The following is a 13,914-nucleotide window of genomic DNA, read 5'->3' as shown; positions in this document are numbered from 1 at the left end:
GCACCAAAGTCAGTGTTGAGAGACTCTGTTTCTACTGAAAGGTATTCGTAGTTAAACCTAATCAATATCTTAACCTTGATTTTCGCCAACAAAATTTAGGTACTAATTATCTAAATGCATCTACGTATTTTTTCTTTATTTTCAAAAGAGTTTATTGAGAAAGGAATCTTGCGGTGCAAGGAACATGGTGCCAAAATTGCTTTGATCGTACACTGAGGTTTGGAGCTCAAAGCAGGGCCCGCCATTAATGGCGGAAAAAAAGAAGTGGGAAGATGAGATAAGCAAGTTGATGAATGGAGAAAGAACGGTACAAGAATCAGCTATGAACAGTTTCCGGCATTGTATCTGAGTACCCATGTTGTCTGAATCTTCCATATAATCCAACTCTTTGTGTTTCAACATATCCCTCGTAATCCAAATGCCGCCATCACAGAGAAACTCCAGAGATTTGGGTTTTCAGCTTTCAGACCTTCAGAATCTCTTCGGCCAATCTCTTCAACGACTCGCAAACTTTGAGAAGATCGGATTCCGAATGAGCAGCCGATACGAACAGTTTGATTCCAACAGGTAACCTGCATTTATCACGCAACGATCTTTTCGTTGTTGCGATAAGCACGGAATCTTCCTTCAGAACCTGCGGAAGAGCATCATCCCCATAGGAAATCAGAAACTCAAAAAATGCAGCACCAAGTCCCCGGAAAATGGTACTTACACGACCCGATATTTCTTCGAGTGCAAGCAAATCATCCTTCTCTGAACCCGTAGATTTCTCTAGCTTTAGGAACACAATAGCTGATTCCGGGTTGCTCGATAATGACAGGCCCTTAATGCCCGACAATCCTGCCAGTTCCACAAGTTTTGGGATAAACTTTCAGAAAAAGAAACGGAATCAACGAAAAGTCGCTCACTTGCGGAATAATCTGATATCGGATCAAAAGACACCACCTTTCCATAGGGTTGTGATGTTTTGCTTCAGCTTAAGTAACAGATTAGGGTTCTCTTCGATGATATCAATGGCGGTAATAGCAGCACTTGCAAGGTAAGGCGGTAAAGAAGCCGAGAAGACATACCCAGAACTGCTGAGTCTCTGTCGCAAATGTGTAGACAGAGGCATTGGAATGTGAGAATCAAAAAGGATTTTAAGCAGTGAAGTTTTTTCGGGTACTTTTGTTCGTTCATGATTACTTTTGTTAACGTGATTCCAGATACCTGGTAATCGATTACTCGAGCATTTCCCGTGCAGAATCCACCTTCAGCGGCTAACGCATGACCCATTGCAGCAGTGACAAGGTCTATCTTCTCAATCTGTCCGCAAAAAAAAAAAAAAAAAAAAAAAAAAAAAAAAAAAAAAAAAACAGAAGAAATCATCAGCATGGATTTTAGAAACGATAATCGCTACAAGGGCATTGTTCGTACGCACAGGAACACCGTGGAACTCTGCAAGACCTCTTCCAGAATGCCCGAGAACACCGAATGAGTTGCTCTCATCCAAAAGAAGACGAAAAAAGTACTTCTCTTTCAATTTTACTATCTCATCCAGAGGAGCTATCTGACCAGAGTTCTGCAGGGTTTTACACAAAGAATGCGATAAAAAGAATCATCAACATCATATGATTCAAGGAAAGAGTTGAATTTGCAAGCAAAGGAAGAAAAATATCGGCTTTTTAATGATTATGATACCTGATAAACAGCTTCAACTACGATGTAACGCCTCAGTTTCTTAGCACGCTTATTCTTAGTCATGATTTTCTCGAGGGTGCTACGGAGGGAGTCCATGTCATTGTGCTTGAAGTATACAATTGTACTTCTCGAAAGCTGAAGCCCGTTTTGTATTCCCCAGTGAACACCCTCATCGCTATAAAGCAACAAGAACAAGATCAACCCTTATATTCCAGTAGATGGTTTTTAATCTGCACACGATGGTTAGGCAATCGGGTACTTACGCAATGATGATGTCACCCTTTTTGCAGAAACAGGGAATTGCACTGAACATCGTGGAAAGTCCATAAGAATAGAGGATTGAATCAGGAGTACCCAAGAATTTCGCTATTCTGGTTTCGCAATCAAGGTGGACATCTAATTGAAACGAGAATTGGACAATAAGAAACCCTTTTGAGCGAGTTGTAAGACCAAAAACCCACCCCCTAAGTAGAAAATCCATGCTTGGAAACTTACCAATGGTGCCATAGAATCCACGAGGGCCACAGGAACCGACACCATATTTTTCCACGGCAGAAGTACATGATTCCTGACATGGAGTACTTTAAAACAAAACTGTTCGTACAGAAGAGACAAACATAAGACAGGCAGTTTGACTTACCATTAACCTTTCGTGTCCTATAAGTCCAAGATAATTTGCTGAAGCAAAGTTCACAACATCTTTTCCATTAATCATTGTATGAGGTCCTGAAGCACTGAATCCACAGCAAAATTTCAAGAATAAGAGCAAAGCTGGAGGAAAATAAAGAAGAAGACCTACATAGATTTGACTTCACCTCTCGAGAACTGGCGGGTCATGCTTCATATCCTCGGTAAAAGGAGGAATAAGAGGTTCAGGTACCCAGTCTTGGCATAACTCATCTATTTCCTGTAATACATGATAGAAAATTTTACTCGGTCTCCAATGTGTAACATCGACCATATCATAGTGGGCTGATGGTGATTCTATTCCGGTAGGAACTAAAGCAGTATAAGAAGTTTATGCTACAAGAATCACAACCTCATGGTCTACTGTCAACTCCATCAAATCAAAAAACAAAAGAGCGACGATCCAAGGGCAGCAGGAAATGCATAACTAATCAGATGTCAAATGAATCACCAAAGAATTTAACCTGCTCTGTCAATGGCCGCTTGGGGGGTTTGTAACTCTTTTGGCTGAGCAAGATGACGATGACAACACCCAATAAACCTTCCACAAAAAAGTGCCCTGGGAAATAACACAATGCAGTAAAAACCTTCAGTCAATCCATGGCTGAAAACAAGAACAGAAACGATCAGGAAATGGCCTTTGATATCCAGAAATTCACCTCCGATGGGCACTCCGAACACAACAGCTCTAGCTGAAGGAGCATCCAAAACCATTGTAACCCAGCTTATTGTGGAGTTAAACATGTCACCAAGATTTGACGCCATTGCCGATACCACGGCCAACGCTCCGTCTTTCCACTAGAACATTTCCCCAACAAAATCAAGCCAGGCGACGAATTTGCAACTCTGGCAAATCCAACACCAACCAAGCACTACCAATCTTCAAATCAGTATAGGCGCATAATTCTGCCAAATGCAGAGAAATTATCAGTATCGTGTCCAGTAAGAAAAACCCATCAATGAAGATCCGTCATCAGATCACTGAAACCAGAGAAATTCCAATAACTCGAAGAAATCGACAAACTAGCAGCAACAGAAAAAAGTAGAGAAATCGAAACGAGAAACAACGAAAAAAATTCATTGGTACTACGCAAACAAGAGATCTAAGCATCCGAGATAACAAGCAGATCACGAATCCAAAAAAGAATTTGCTATTAGCGGATTACCCAAGATTTGAGGGGCGAAACAAAGCAGAAGAGAACGTTGCTTACAAGAATTCCCCCGCACAGCGAGTTGCAGGAGGAACGAACAGAGACTGAAACGATCGACGACTATTTTTTTCTGTAGTTTTCGATTTGAAGATAATTTGCATTGCGAGAAGGAAAAAAAATTGAACTACGGATATTTTTTTTAAAAGGAAAAAAAAAGAGGATGGCGAAAGGAGACGAGACAGGTTGGATTGTGGCGGGCAGAAGTGTGTTTGGTCAGCATGATCCATGGGCCGTAACTCTAATGGTACGGGCCCAACTATTTTATGTTTTATATTTTATTCTGAATTTGGAAAATTTTATTTCATCTTTCCTCATAGATTTATGAGAAAAATGCTGATTTTAATTATTTTTGGTTGGATTCATGATGTCATATACATGGTCATACAATGTAGACATACCCATGATAGATCCGTATATGCAATGCAATGTGTATATACATTAACGAGAATACGGTTTGCGTGACGACCAGACCGAGAGTAATAAACTGAAAGAATATATGTACATATTATAGAGAAGAAAAATCAGAATGATTCAACGGAGCTTGCAGTGTCGAACTCCAAGTCCAAGCTACGGTTCTCCCGAGCTGAACCTGTTCCAGGCCTCCTGAAATTGGACAACGGTTCTCTTATCACTTTACTCCAATAGCCGTATATCCAATGGCGTATTCTTATCGGATATTCGGGTTTTCTTAGGTCGGCAGTCTCGACCTCATGAAGATCGGATACCCGCACGAGCTCGGGTTACCCGCAAGATATTCGGCTGACCAGGCAAATGCAAGGGGCCGAAGCGAGAGCGTGAACTGGAACCGGAATCGCGGAATCACCTCCTCAACCTCTCACACTGACGTCGTCTTCTTTTTTTTTTTTAATAAAGGAAAACAAACTGAGGCGAAACCCTAATCTCTCAGAAACTTATCTCGCCTCCTCCTTGCCCCTCGCAGTCCTCACCGCCTTCTTTTTGCATCTCGGCCCCTTGCCAGCTCACCCTCTCTCCCCCTCGGTATGGATAATCGGTGGACGGAACCGGAATTCGGCTCTGTTCCCGACGCCACACATTTGACCTTGCAGTTGCCCTGGCCACAGGTACCCGAATTTCGAGTACCCGCGGATATACCCACACCCAGCTTTCTACTCCTAATATAAAAGTGAATACGGGACTCATAGAGATATTTACCTTGAGAAGATCGAAAACCTTTTCGGATATATACTTCTGCTGAACGTTGGCGCCCCGTTGTTGTAATTTGTCCGGATGAACACAAAGCGTAGCCTTTCTGTAAGCTTTCTTCACAGCTGCTGAAGTTATGACTTCCGTCAAGGGGATAGGTTGCCACCCACTCTCGTGTCCAAGAACCTGGTTTTACCAACAAAAAAAACGAAACCCATGTTGAAAAGCTTGCAATTTTCACCGCCCTGAATATGGAGGGAATGATAATATAACGGTAAGGCATATATACATATTGTAACGTTGAGAGCAATGCACGTATGTTCCCTTCTTTCCCACTTGACCACCTCTTAACTTCAGCGTCTAGGGTTTCTGCTAACCTCTGCATCAACGGGGACAATAGAAAAAAACACATGAATATGCTTTAAAGAAAGTTTGAAGCTTTTAGTTCGGAAGCAAGGTGAAAAGGGTATTTATTACATTTCTCTCTGCTTGCTCTCTCTGAGCAACGAGATCACGCATGTTTTTCTCCTCCAAGGCTTTGGCCTGCAAGAATCAGATTTGTTTAGATATATTTCCTGTGTATAAAAATATAAAGCACTAAACAATCTAGGGAAATAATAAGCAGACCACGCGCTCGGCTGTTCGGCGGTGCCTTTCCAGCCTCGATACATATCTTCGAGGTGATTCACCAACAGTACCTTCATATGTGACAAACTGATATATAAGCAGAAGGAAGAAAGGAGAGAGATTTACCAAACGAAAAAAGAAACAGCTCAGTTTCATAGCTTTATGTACCGGCACATGCAGAAGGGTTTTGATATCTTGAAGCAGCACCAACGGGGGGCAATGACTTCTCTCTGGCCTCGACACATGCCTTCTCCAACCTTTCGCGGGCATCAGTCAATGCTCTGTGATCAAAGGCCATTCCGTCCTTTTCCCTCTCTCTTTCCCGCTCTTCTTCTGTTTTTCTCAGTTGCTCCATTTGAAGCTCTCTTTCTCGCTTTATTCTCTCGGCTTCTTTCTTGCGTTGTTGAGCGAATACTTCATCGAGATTTCGGCTATTGTTTCTTGTAGACTGACTTGCATTGTTTTGGACTGCCTCTTTTCTTGTAGTATCGACAAAGTCCTTGATGACTCGAGAGGGCAAAGGTTTTTCTGGATTTACGTCTTGATTTAGACCAGCTAGGGTATGATAGCTACTTCCTTGTTCTTCTTGTTGATGATCAAGCTTGCTTTCATTATTTCCTGGGTTTGATGTGAACCTGCTTTCCTCCATATCTCTTTGGTCACAATCAACTCCATCAACAGCCACATTTTTTACTCTCTCCTCTTCAGCTGCAGCTTTTTGTGATGTTTTCTCTCCATCATTTTCTTCCAAGCCCTCTTCTTGACTAGCATCTTTCAGCTTGTTCTCAAAATCTTTCCATGAACAAGTTTCATCAGGCCTGTCTCTGATCTCTTTCTGCCCTGGGTCATCTTCTTCTGCAGGTACCTCATACAGTGTTTCATGGCTGTCTCCTCCCTCATCCTCTCGCTTAGTTTCTCCGAGGCTCCCTCTCAAAAATTCTTTTCCAGAAGCTTTCTCGGTAACCTCTTCCAGTCTTGCCTTATCTTCTTGTCCCCTGCAATCATCTTGTTTCTCGTCGTTTTCACTTTCTTCTCTTTCCTTGGCATCCATCTGTCTCCTTGCCATCTCTTCTTGTTCATGAGCCTCTTTCAATCTCTCATCATTCTCTGCCCCTTCACTAGCTTCTCTCAGATTTCTTTCTTTTTCTTCCAGTTCCATAGCTTCTTCCAGCTTCTTGTCATTCTCTTCTCGCTCCTGTTTCAACCTCTTTTCTCTCTCTGCTTTCTCAAGAGCCTCCTTCGCTCTCCTCTCATTCTCTTCTCTCTCCTGAACCTCCTTTAAATGTCTTTCCGTCTGTTCCTGTTCAAGAGCTTCTTTCTGCCTCCTCTCCAGCTCTACCTTCTCATGAGCCTCTCTTACTTTCCCTTTATGTTCTTCCTCTTCACAAGCTAGTTTAAGTTTCGTCTCCTGCTCTGCCTTCTCATGAGCTTCTTTCATTCTACGGTTCTTCTCTTCCTTTTCAAAAGCGTCTTTTGACTGCTGCTCCTCCCTTAGTGTTCTTTCCTTCTTTTCTTGCTCCAAAGCTGCCTTCACTCTTTTCTCATTTTCTGCTTTCTCAAGAGCCTCACTCACTCTCCTCTCGTTCTCTTCCTTTTCTCGAGCTTCCTTCATCCGATTTTCATCTTCTATCTGCTCCTCCAAGGCCTTCTTCAGCTTCTTCTCATTCACATCCATCCCATCAGCCATTCTCGATTTCTTACGATCTTCATTTGGTTCCAGGGACATCTCTACCATGCTTTCATTATCTGCTAGACCAAGAGCCTCCCTGAGCTTTCTCGCACTATGTTCCCACTCAAACACATATTCCTGTTCCTTTTCTATGTGGTTATTAATCTCTTCATAATGCAATTCTTTCTTCTGCTCTGCATGTTTATCAACCAAGAGCCTGTTTCCTTCTCGATCAAATTTTAAAAGATTTTCGTGTTTCTCTGACCCACCATGGTCAGGTAACTTGTTTTCTGCCTCAGCATGCATCACAACATTTCTTAATTTCTCCTCCATCCCCTCTTGAAGAACCTTTTCTGGGAGCCTCATCTTCTCATGACTCTCACGGTCAAATGCTACTTCTGTTGTTCCATAGTTCTTTAACAACTTCTCGACTTCGTGTTTCCCCATGTCTCCTACTGCTCTCCTTTCTTTTAGTTTCTCCACATCACTCTTAGTTGCCCGCGTTTGATTCTGCTCAGGAAACTCTGCATTACGATGCAAAAAAACATCGTTGCCACTACTACTCTCATCAGCATTTCTCGGTTCTTCTGTTCTCACAAGTTCAAAAAATTGTGTAGCCTCTTTCCATTCATCATTTCCATCAAATCTGGCAGACCCTTGCATTGGTAGAGATTTCCTTCCATGCTTATCCTCTGAGGACTTTTTAGACACGTTATTATTTTTCTCAACTTCAGGCCAATCAACTGGCAAGTTCATGTTATCGACACTCAATTTCCCTTCCTCAGTCATTCTTTCATTTGCTGGGCTTGGCTTCACGGTTATTCGTGCCCCATCCTTCTTCCCTTCCAAAACTTCCTCTGCACTTTTTACTGTTGCCTTAGCTTTTTCCATTACTTCCCTCACAGCAGCAGAACTTGTATCAGCTTCCGCATCAAAGAATGATGGAGAATTACAGTCCGCTGAACCTCCAGACACAGTTGTTCTACAGTTAGAAGCTGAACTACTAGAATCCCTCTTTAACAGAGGAGGTGGTCTTGAAGGCGGCGGTACTTCAGATGGTTTAGTCTTCAAATCAATATCAGAAACAGTAACAAACGGCTCACTAGGAAAAGATACAGCTCTGCCGTAGTGTTTTTGGTTCCTCCCTTCATTTCCAAATGGATACCCACTAGTATCTCCACGGACCAAGAAGGACTGGGATTTCTTCTTGAGCTTTGTTGTTTCACCGGCATATTCCATTTCATCAATTGCAAAGGTGTAACCAGGAACAGAACCTAAACCTGCTACATGTGTCACCCCACTGAACATATTTGAGTAGCTTATCTGTCCGGTTACATTGTAAGAGATGTTGAACTCGGTGGTGCTGCCATCGATTGACTCATATGAATCTCTCCCATTGGTAAAGCAAGGGCTTTTGCCTGCATGTTCTGTCTCTCCCGATAGAGATTCCATTTCTGCAGGAGTCCTGCACAAGAAGATTCTGCCAAGCTCAACCTTAAAAAGTTCGAGACAATCTTCTCAAAAGTTCCCATTTTTCCCTCCTGCAATGCATCTGCCCCACCTCACTAAGATGATGGGGTGATGGGTTCAGCCAAAAGAATAGGGGAAACTCTCGTAGAACATATGAACAGTGAAACTATATGTTCACGAATTTAACTTTCTTGGAATTTTGCCATCTATATTCTAAACGATGAAGAAAACGAGGACAATGGGGATTACCAAGCTTCGTCGGAGGAATCATCTTCACCAACCTCAGACCGATCCATCAACAGTTCCTCATACGACGGCGCGAAATCGAAGTCATCGAACCCTCCGAAAACCTCGCGGTAGTCAAAACCCGGGCTCCGGACGTCGAAGTATACATCTCTGTCATCGACGAGTGGAAGATCGAGCATCGGAATCGAGGAGACGGCGGCGCGTGAGGCAATGACGCCACCGAAAACCTCGCAGTAGTCCTCGAGACAAGGAGACTGCGTCGGGGCTCCGAACCTCGGCGGACCGCCGGAAAACTCGTTGTACTTGGTGGTTGCCGCCGCCTTGCTGGGACCGGAACCGAGGCCGCTGCCACCATTGCAGGCCTTCTTCGAGAGCGAGGGTACGGGCCTGTTTGGATGCCGAGAATGAGAGAGATTCTCCATGAAAATCACCGATTCTAGGGTTTCGCAACCTTCTTCAAGCTCACTCCGGCTCTCTACTCTCGCGCTAGAGTGTGAAGCAGAAGTGAGATGGGGGAGAAGAAGAACAAACGAAGATCAAAAGGAGAAATGCTTCATTTGCTCATTAGCTTTAATTGTCCAAAATCATTCGTATACTACGTGCCAATTTAAGCGTCCGTACAAAATACAATTAAAAAATTATAAGACAAACATATTTTCAATAAATTTAAAAGTGGATGACAAAGTGCAGAAATGTGAAGATTCCCTTTTTTTTCAAATAATAAATATATGCATTTATTAAACCTTGAATACTTGTCAAAAATATTTTCAATAAATTTCTTTGGAACGGATCATTTAAATATCTACAAGTAACTAAATTTTATTATAGAAACAATTACTCAAATTGAAGATTCGTGAAGAATCCGGATTTCCAATCAGTGAGGAATTTTGAATAGATTAGCACATTTCACACGTGTGAAAATAAAAACGAACCTGTCACACCATCATCATGGTGACTGATACCAACTCGTCACCCCACATCCAATTCGCCGAAGTCATTTCATTGTATTATTATCAATTCACAAATATGATGCCTTTTATTTCAGACAGTCTCCTTAATTAAACATAAAATTCCAACGCATAGTCGTTAAACCGAATTTAATCTAAAATTCAATTATATACACACAAAAATTAAATTAAATTAATTAAACACAAATCAGAATACAAATAATCTGAAAAATATTTTTGTTAATAGAAATTTAAATAAAATCAGAATTAAACTAAAATTTTGATATAAAACTAAATAAATATTAATTTCTAAAATTTTAAAAAAAAATTGAAAATAAAATATGCGGAGAAGAAACAAAAAGAACAGAAGTACTGACTAAATGAATTCAGAGTAATAATGAGTGTCTTATTTTCCTCGCAATGGAATCTGACAGCATATTCCGACCAGAATTGACAGCACACCCACTTTGTCAACTTTCGTCCATAATCTATTATCATACATACATGCATGCATACATACATACATGCATACATACATACATGCATACATACATACATATCCATGTTATATTGGGCCCAACCAGTTCATGTCCTAAGCACAATAAGGCTTTGATTTTTGTTCAATGTTTGCAACTATATAACCATATTTGTACATATGCCCCCACACACAAGACCCATTTAAGTGCACACACAACATGAAGAAGAATAGTAAAGGTTTGGTATTCATGTCTTTAAAGGCTTCAATTCAATGAAGTTCCTGATGAGATTCTAAAGGAAAACTAACCAGAAGACAAATGTTACTGATGATGCTTCTTATACAGAGGCTCTTCAAAGATGGTTTTGAAGGATATGTACCACAAAAAGTGTAACAAAGCAAAAGCCCTGATGAGTTGTGGTAAGACTTCTTGCAAGGAGTGCATCAACGTCTCAGGCCCTCGACGATGTATGCAGCGTACAGATCCCTTTCATGTTTCGAAACAAGAGAAATAATTCCGGCTCTATGATCTCCATGTCTTAGAACATTTTTAGAAATGTAAAGGAAAAAATATTGTAAAATGAGACTTACATGGAGTGCTTGATGGCCTCTATGGCGGCTTCAGATGGCAGGAAGCCTTCCACATCCACTTTCTTGTTCTCGTTCTTCTTATCTGTAATTTATGATTGCCGGGTATTAAAGCAAAACCAGAAAGCTGATTGTTCTTTGATCTATTTATCCAACAAGAAGGTGGTTTATTAAAAAAGATGGACTAGAACTGGTTGTGGAAAGAAGAAAAAAGGGTGTTTGGTGGTTACAGTCCTCAAAGAAACGTCGGATTTCAGCTAGACGATGAGGAGGAAGCTCTTTGATGTCCTTGTAGTGACGGAACTCGGGATCATCAGCACACACAGCAATGATCTTGTCATCCTTCTCACCCTGCAAGAGACTTTCTCAGTTTCAAATTCCAAGGACTGTGTAATTCTTGCTAGAACAATTTCTCATGCCGAGGTTCTTGTTCTTCTTACAAAGATGCAGCAAGAGAGAAATCTGATAATCAACGGAGAAAGTGGTGTAGGTATACCTGATCAATCATGGGCATTAAACCTATGGCACGGGCACGGAGGAAAGAACCGGACAACACAGGCTCCTGCACAAGAGAAAATCAATTAGAAAACAGTTTCATGATCAACTGTGACTACTTGAATACTGATTCTGCAGAATCACATAAACCCGGTCACGAGACAAGAAAGTACCTGCATCAGTATCAGGACATCCATTGGGTCACTATCTTCACAAATGGTTCGAGGAATGAAACCATAATTGTGAGGGTACACAATTGACGAGTACAGAACACGGTCAACCTAGAAAATGATATATTCAATGTTTAGATCTGTTGCTGCACATTTCGTAACATGATCAAAAGATTTCTTCAGTAGTAAAACATTTATTCTGATTTGTAATCATTCCAGCTAGGAAAAAGAAATTCAAGATATGAAGAAACTGCAAATATGTTCTTCATTATGCCTCCATTATCACACTTGATTAAACCAAATGATAAGAAACAGCATTATCAGACAACAGAATCCCACACTCAATCAGGCAAAATGCATTTAGACACAATTACCTTAATAAGGCCAGAGTTCTTGTCCAGCTCATACTTTACCTTCCCACCTTTGCTAATCTCAACAACCTTCCAGACGAGCAAACAACAGAGCGCATAAGTTCTCTAATTCCTACAACGTCAAAGGATCTAACTATTTTCATATGCACAATCAATGGGAAAAGCTTACGCAGTTGAAAACAGCTGGTGCCTCTGGTCCTGAATGATTCGAACATCAACATCAACATTAGTTTTTTCAGGCATTCAAGAAAACGCTCAACAGCATTATGAGTCATTGCAAATGTCGATTTAGGTATAAAGACAAGAATACATGCACTAAAACATCCTTGGTAAAAAGCCAACTACATCTAGCACAAGGTTACAGTACCAATCTCTAAGTCATGCCAAGGATGAGCAGCAACTGATCTGTGCGACATGGATGAAAGAATTCTCTCATTTAGGACAACTTTGGAGTTTCTGAGAGGGAAAATGGGGGTCCGAGTGCTTCGTTCAATGTTGTCAGCCATATCAGCAGTGCACGGAACCTAAAACAAAAGCAAGCATAACCACAAGCTAATGTCATGCTAAAGTCTAAGCTCAGAACACGACTCTGCATTTGCCCAGATGTAGATAAAGCAGAGAACAATGTTCGATCACATTGTAATCTAAGAATTGACCGCATCCTTTTCCAGGAAAGAAGCTCATATACCAACAATTAGAGCAGAGAAAAAGTACAGGTAATTGGTATGAAAACCGTAAAACCCTCCAGTGTTTCGGCAGAATAAGAGACGAAATTGCTCTTAGCTCATAAAATCGACACCCTGTATCAAATTCGATCATGTTGTCTTCCTAGACCTGTGAAAAGCACGCACGAAAAACAATCTACAACATTCACTTACGCACTCCATACCATCTATTTACATCTAATCAGACTAAACATATTATAGAAAATCACATTCAATGAGGCTATAACAATCACCTTTCCTTCAAAAACTATTCCAAGAACGAAAATGGCCATTGACTCTGATATACGGAAACGAAACATGCAAGTGAACAAGCTGCTCTAATTCTTCAAGAAACTACCCATCAGAGAAAATGAACAGGATCGAAACTCAAACATCAATAATCCAAACAAAAAGTGGGCATCGACTAACTGTTCTAGAAGATGCAGGGGAAGAACAAGGATAAATACATTTTGTTTTGGTGACGGACAAACATGAAAAGAAACCGATCAAATCATGCAGATCACCGACTCTTCGTCTAAAATAAACAAAGCCCATAAAGCATCCCCTGAAACCAACAGACTAAGCAGATTCACGGAAAATAAAAAGAACGGATAGATAATACGAGAATATGAATCCACATTCGCCTGAGCTCAAAACGGAGAAACACGGAAGGAAACTGACCAAAACATGCAAACCACTGGCAGTTTTGTAAACAAAACCCGTAAGGCGATCTCTGAAACACACCAGATTAAACAAAAAGAATCTAAAACCTAACATCGCCAACCTAGAGAAGAATCAAGCGAGTATCTCGACCGATTTCGTAGAAAAGATCAAACAAACAAAAAAAGCGAGAGAAGATGATCTTACCGAAGCAATTACGCGAAAACTCCGAAACCTCTAATCGCGGAAACCGACAAATTTTCCGCAGCGTAAATGGTGCTGCTCTGCTTTTATACGCGCAAAAGCTTAGCAGTTACACTATCCATGTGTGTGTGTCTTCTGGAGATTCTTAATGGACGTTGGAAGACGCTAACGTCACTTTTTTCTCTGGTTGCTGTTCGTTCAACGTGGGGTCTACGATGAATCTGGTACGTTGAATTCGAAAGGAAACTGATCCGACGGCTGTAGTTTCTTCTAACTCTTTGGGCTTTGATTTTTTAATTAGGTCTTTTTAAACGAAAACGAATCACTGTCAGACACGTGTGCTTTGAAATTAGGCCCAACCCATACCCGAATTTGGAGGCGTATCAAATTTAATCATGCATTTCTCTTTATAGGTATTTTATTCATGGGAAACAATCTAAACACCACCCCCTAAACTTTTGTAAATTCCAAATATCCATTAAAAAAATACCAAGTATACGTTATTCTAGATAAATTTTGAAATTTCAAAAAAATTATAAAAAAACT

The 13,914-nt window shown here is 41.0% G+C and overlaps 3 protein-coding genes across 9 annotated transcripts; all 3 read right to left on the bottom strand.

Moving 5' to 3' along the window:
- Positions 1–174: 174 nt before the first annotated feature.
- LOC104804240 (long chain base biosynthesis protein 1-like) lies at positions 175–3,719 on the bottom strand. Of its 2 annotated transcripts, none has more exons than XM_010528468.1 (13): positions 3,534–3,719; positions 3,027–3,273; positions 2,832–2,926; positions 2,496–2,587; positions 2,321–2,414; positions 2,176–2,248; positions 1,944–2,076; positions 1,681–1,855; positions 1,421–1,561; positions 1,210–1,305; positions 946–1,087; positions 713–840; positions 175–634 (listed from the first exon to the last, which is right to left on the bottom strand). In XM_010528468.1, the coding sequence occupies exons 2-13, from the start codon at positions 3,130–3,132 to the stop codon at positions 464–466; spliced, it is 1,446 nt and encodes a 481-aa protein (XP_010526770.1). In that variant the 5' UTR covers positions 3,133–3,273; positions 3,534–3,719; the 3' UTR covers positions 175–463. The 2 variants fall into 2 exon arrangements, with proteins under 2 accessions (XP_010526770.1, XP_010526771.1); XM_010528469.1 differs by having other exon boundaries at positions 3,579–3,719.
- Positions 3,720–3,912: 193 nt separating this feature from the next.
- On the bottom strand, positions 3,913–10,575 carry LOC104804238 (trichohyalin). 4 transcript variants are annotated; one of them, XM_019201363.1, is made up of 8 exons: positions 10,486–10,575; positions 8,758–9,240; positions 5,538–8,503; positions 5,370–5,440; positions 5,220–5,285; positions 5,032–5,121; positions 4,752–4,928; positions 3,913–4,181 (listed from the first exon to the last, which is right to left on the bottom strand). In XM_019201363.1, the coding sequence occupies exons 2-8, from the start codon at positions 9,174–9,176 to the stop codon at positions 4,146–4,148; spliced, it is 3,825 nt and encodes a 1,274-aa protein (XP_019056908.1). In that variant the 5' UTR covers positions 9,177–9,240; positions 10,486–10,575; the 3' UTR covers positions 3,913–4,145. The 4 variants fall into 4 exon arrangements, 3 of the variants coding, with proteins under 3 accessions (XP_019056908.1, XP_019056909.1, XP_019056910.1); XM_019201364.1 differs by lacking the exon at positions 10,486–10,575 and adding an exon at positions 9,687–9,776; XM_019201365.1 differs by lacking the exon at positions 10,486–10,575 and having other exon boundaries at positions 5,538–8,603; positions 8,758–8,850.
- LOC104804239 (soluble inorganic pyrophosphatase 2) lies at positions 10,398–13,478 on the bottom strand. 3 transcript variants are annotated; one of them, XM_010528465.2, is made up of 10 exons: positions 13,372–13,474; positions 12,515–12,634; positions 12,168–12,324; positions 11,970–11,998; positions 11,804–11,869; positions 11,433–11,540; positions 11,261–11,326; positions 10,995–11,115; positions 10,768–10,849; positions 10,400–10,663 (listed from the first exon to the last, which is right to left on the bottom strand). In XM_010528465.2, exons 2-10 carry the CDS (start codon positions 12,617–12,619, stop codon positions 10,621–10,623), a joined length of 777 nt encoding a protein of 258 aa, XP_010526767.1. In that variant the 5' UTR covers positions 12,620–12,634; positions 13,372–13,474; the 3' UTR covers positions 10,400–10,620. The 3 variants fall into 3 exon arrangements, with proteins under 3 accessions (XP_010526768.1, XP_010526769.1, XP_010526767.1); XM_010528466.1 differs by lacking the exon at positions 12,515–12,634 and having other exon boundaries at positions 10,398–10,663; positions 13,372–13,478; XM_010528467.1 differs by lacking the exons at positions 12,515–12,634; positions 13,372–13,474 and adding an exon at positions 13,186–13,237 and having other exon boundaries at positions 10,398–10,663.
- Positions 13,479–13,914: the final 436 nt, after the last annotated feature.

The sequence above is a fragment of the Tarenaya hassleriana genome, unplaced genomic scaffold (genome assembly GCF_000463585.1).
Source record: "Tarenaya hassleriana unplaced genomic scaffold, ASM46358v1 Cleome9, whole genome shotgun sequence".
Lineage (NCBI taxonomy): Eukaryota > Viridiplantae > Streptophyta > Magnoliopsida > Brassicales > Cleomaceae > Tarenaya > Tarenaya hassleriana.
This window is presented reverse-complemented; position numbering and strand designations above follow the sequence as displayed.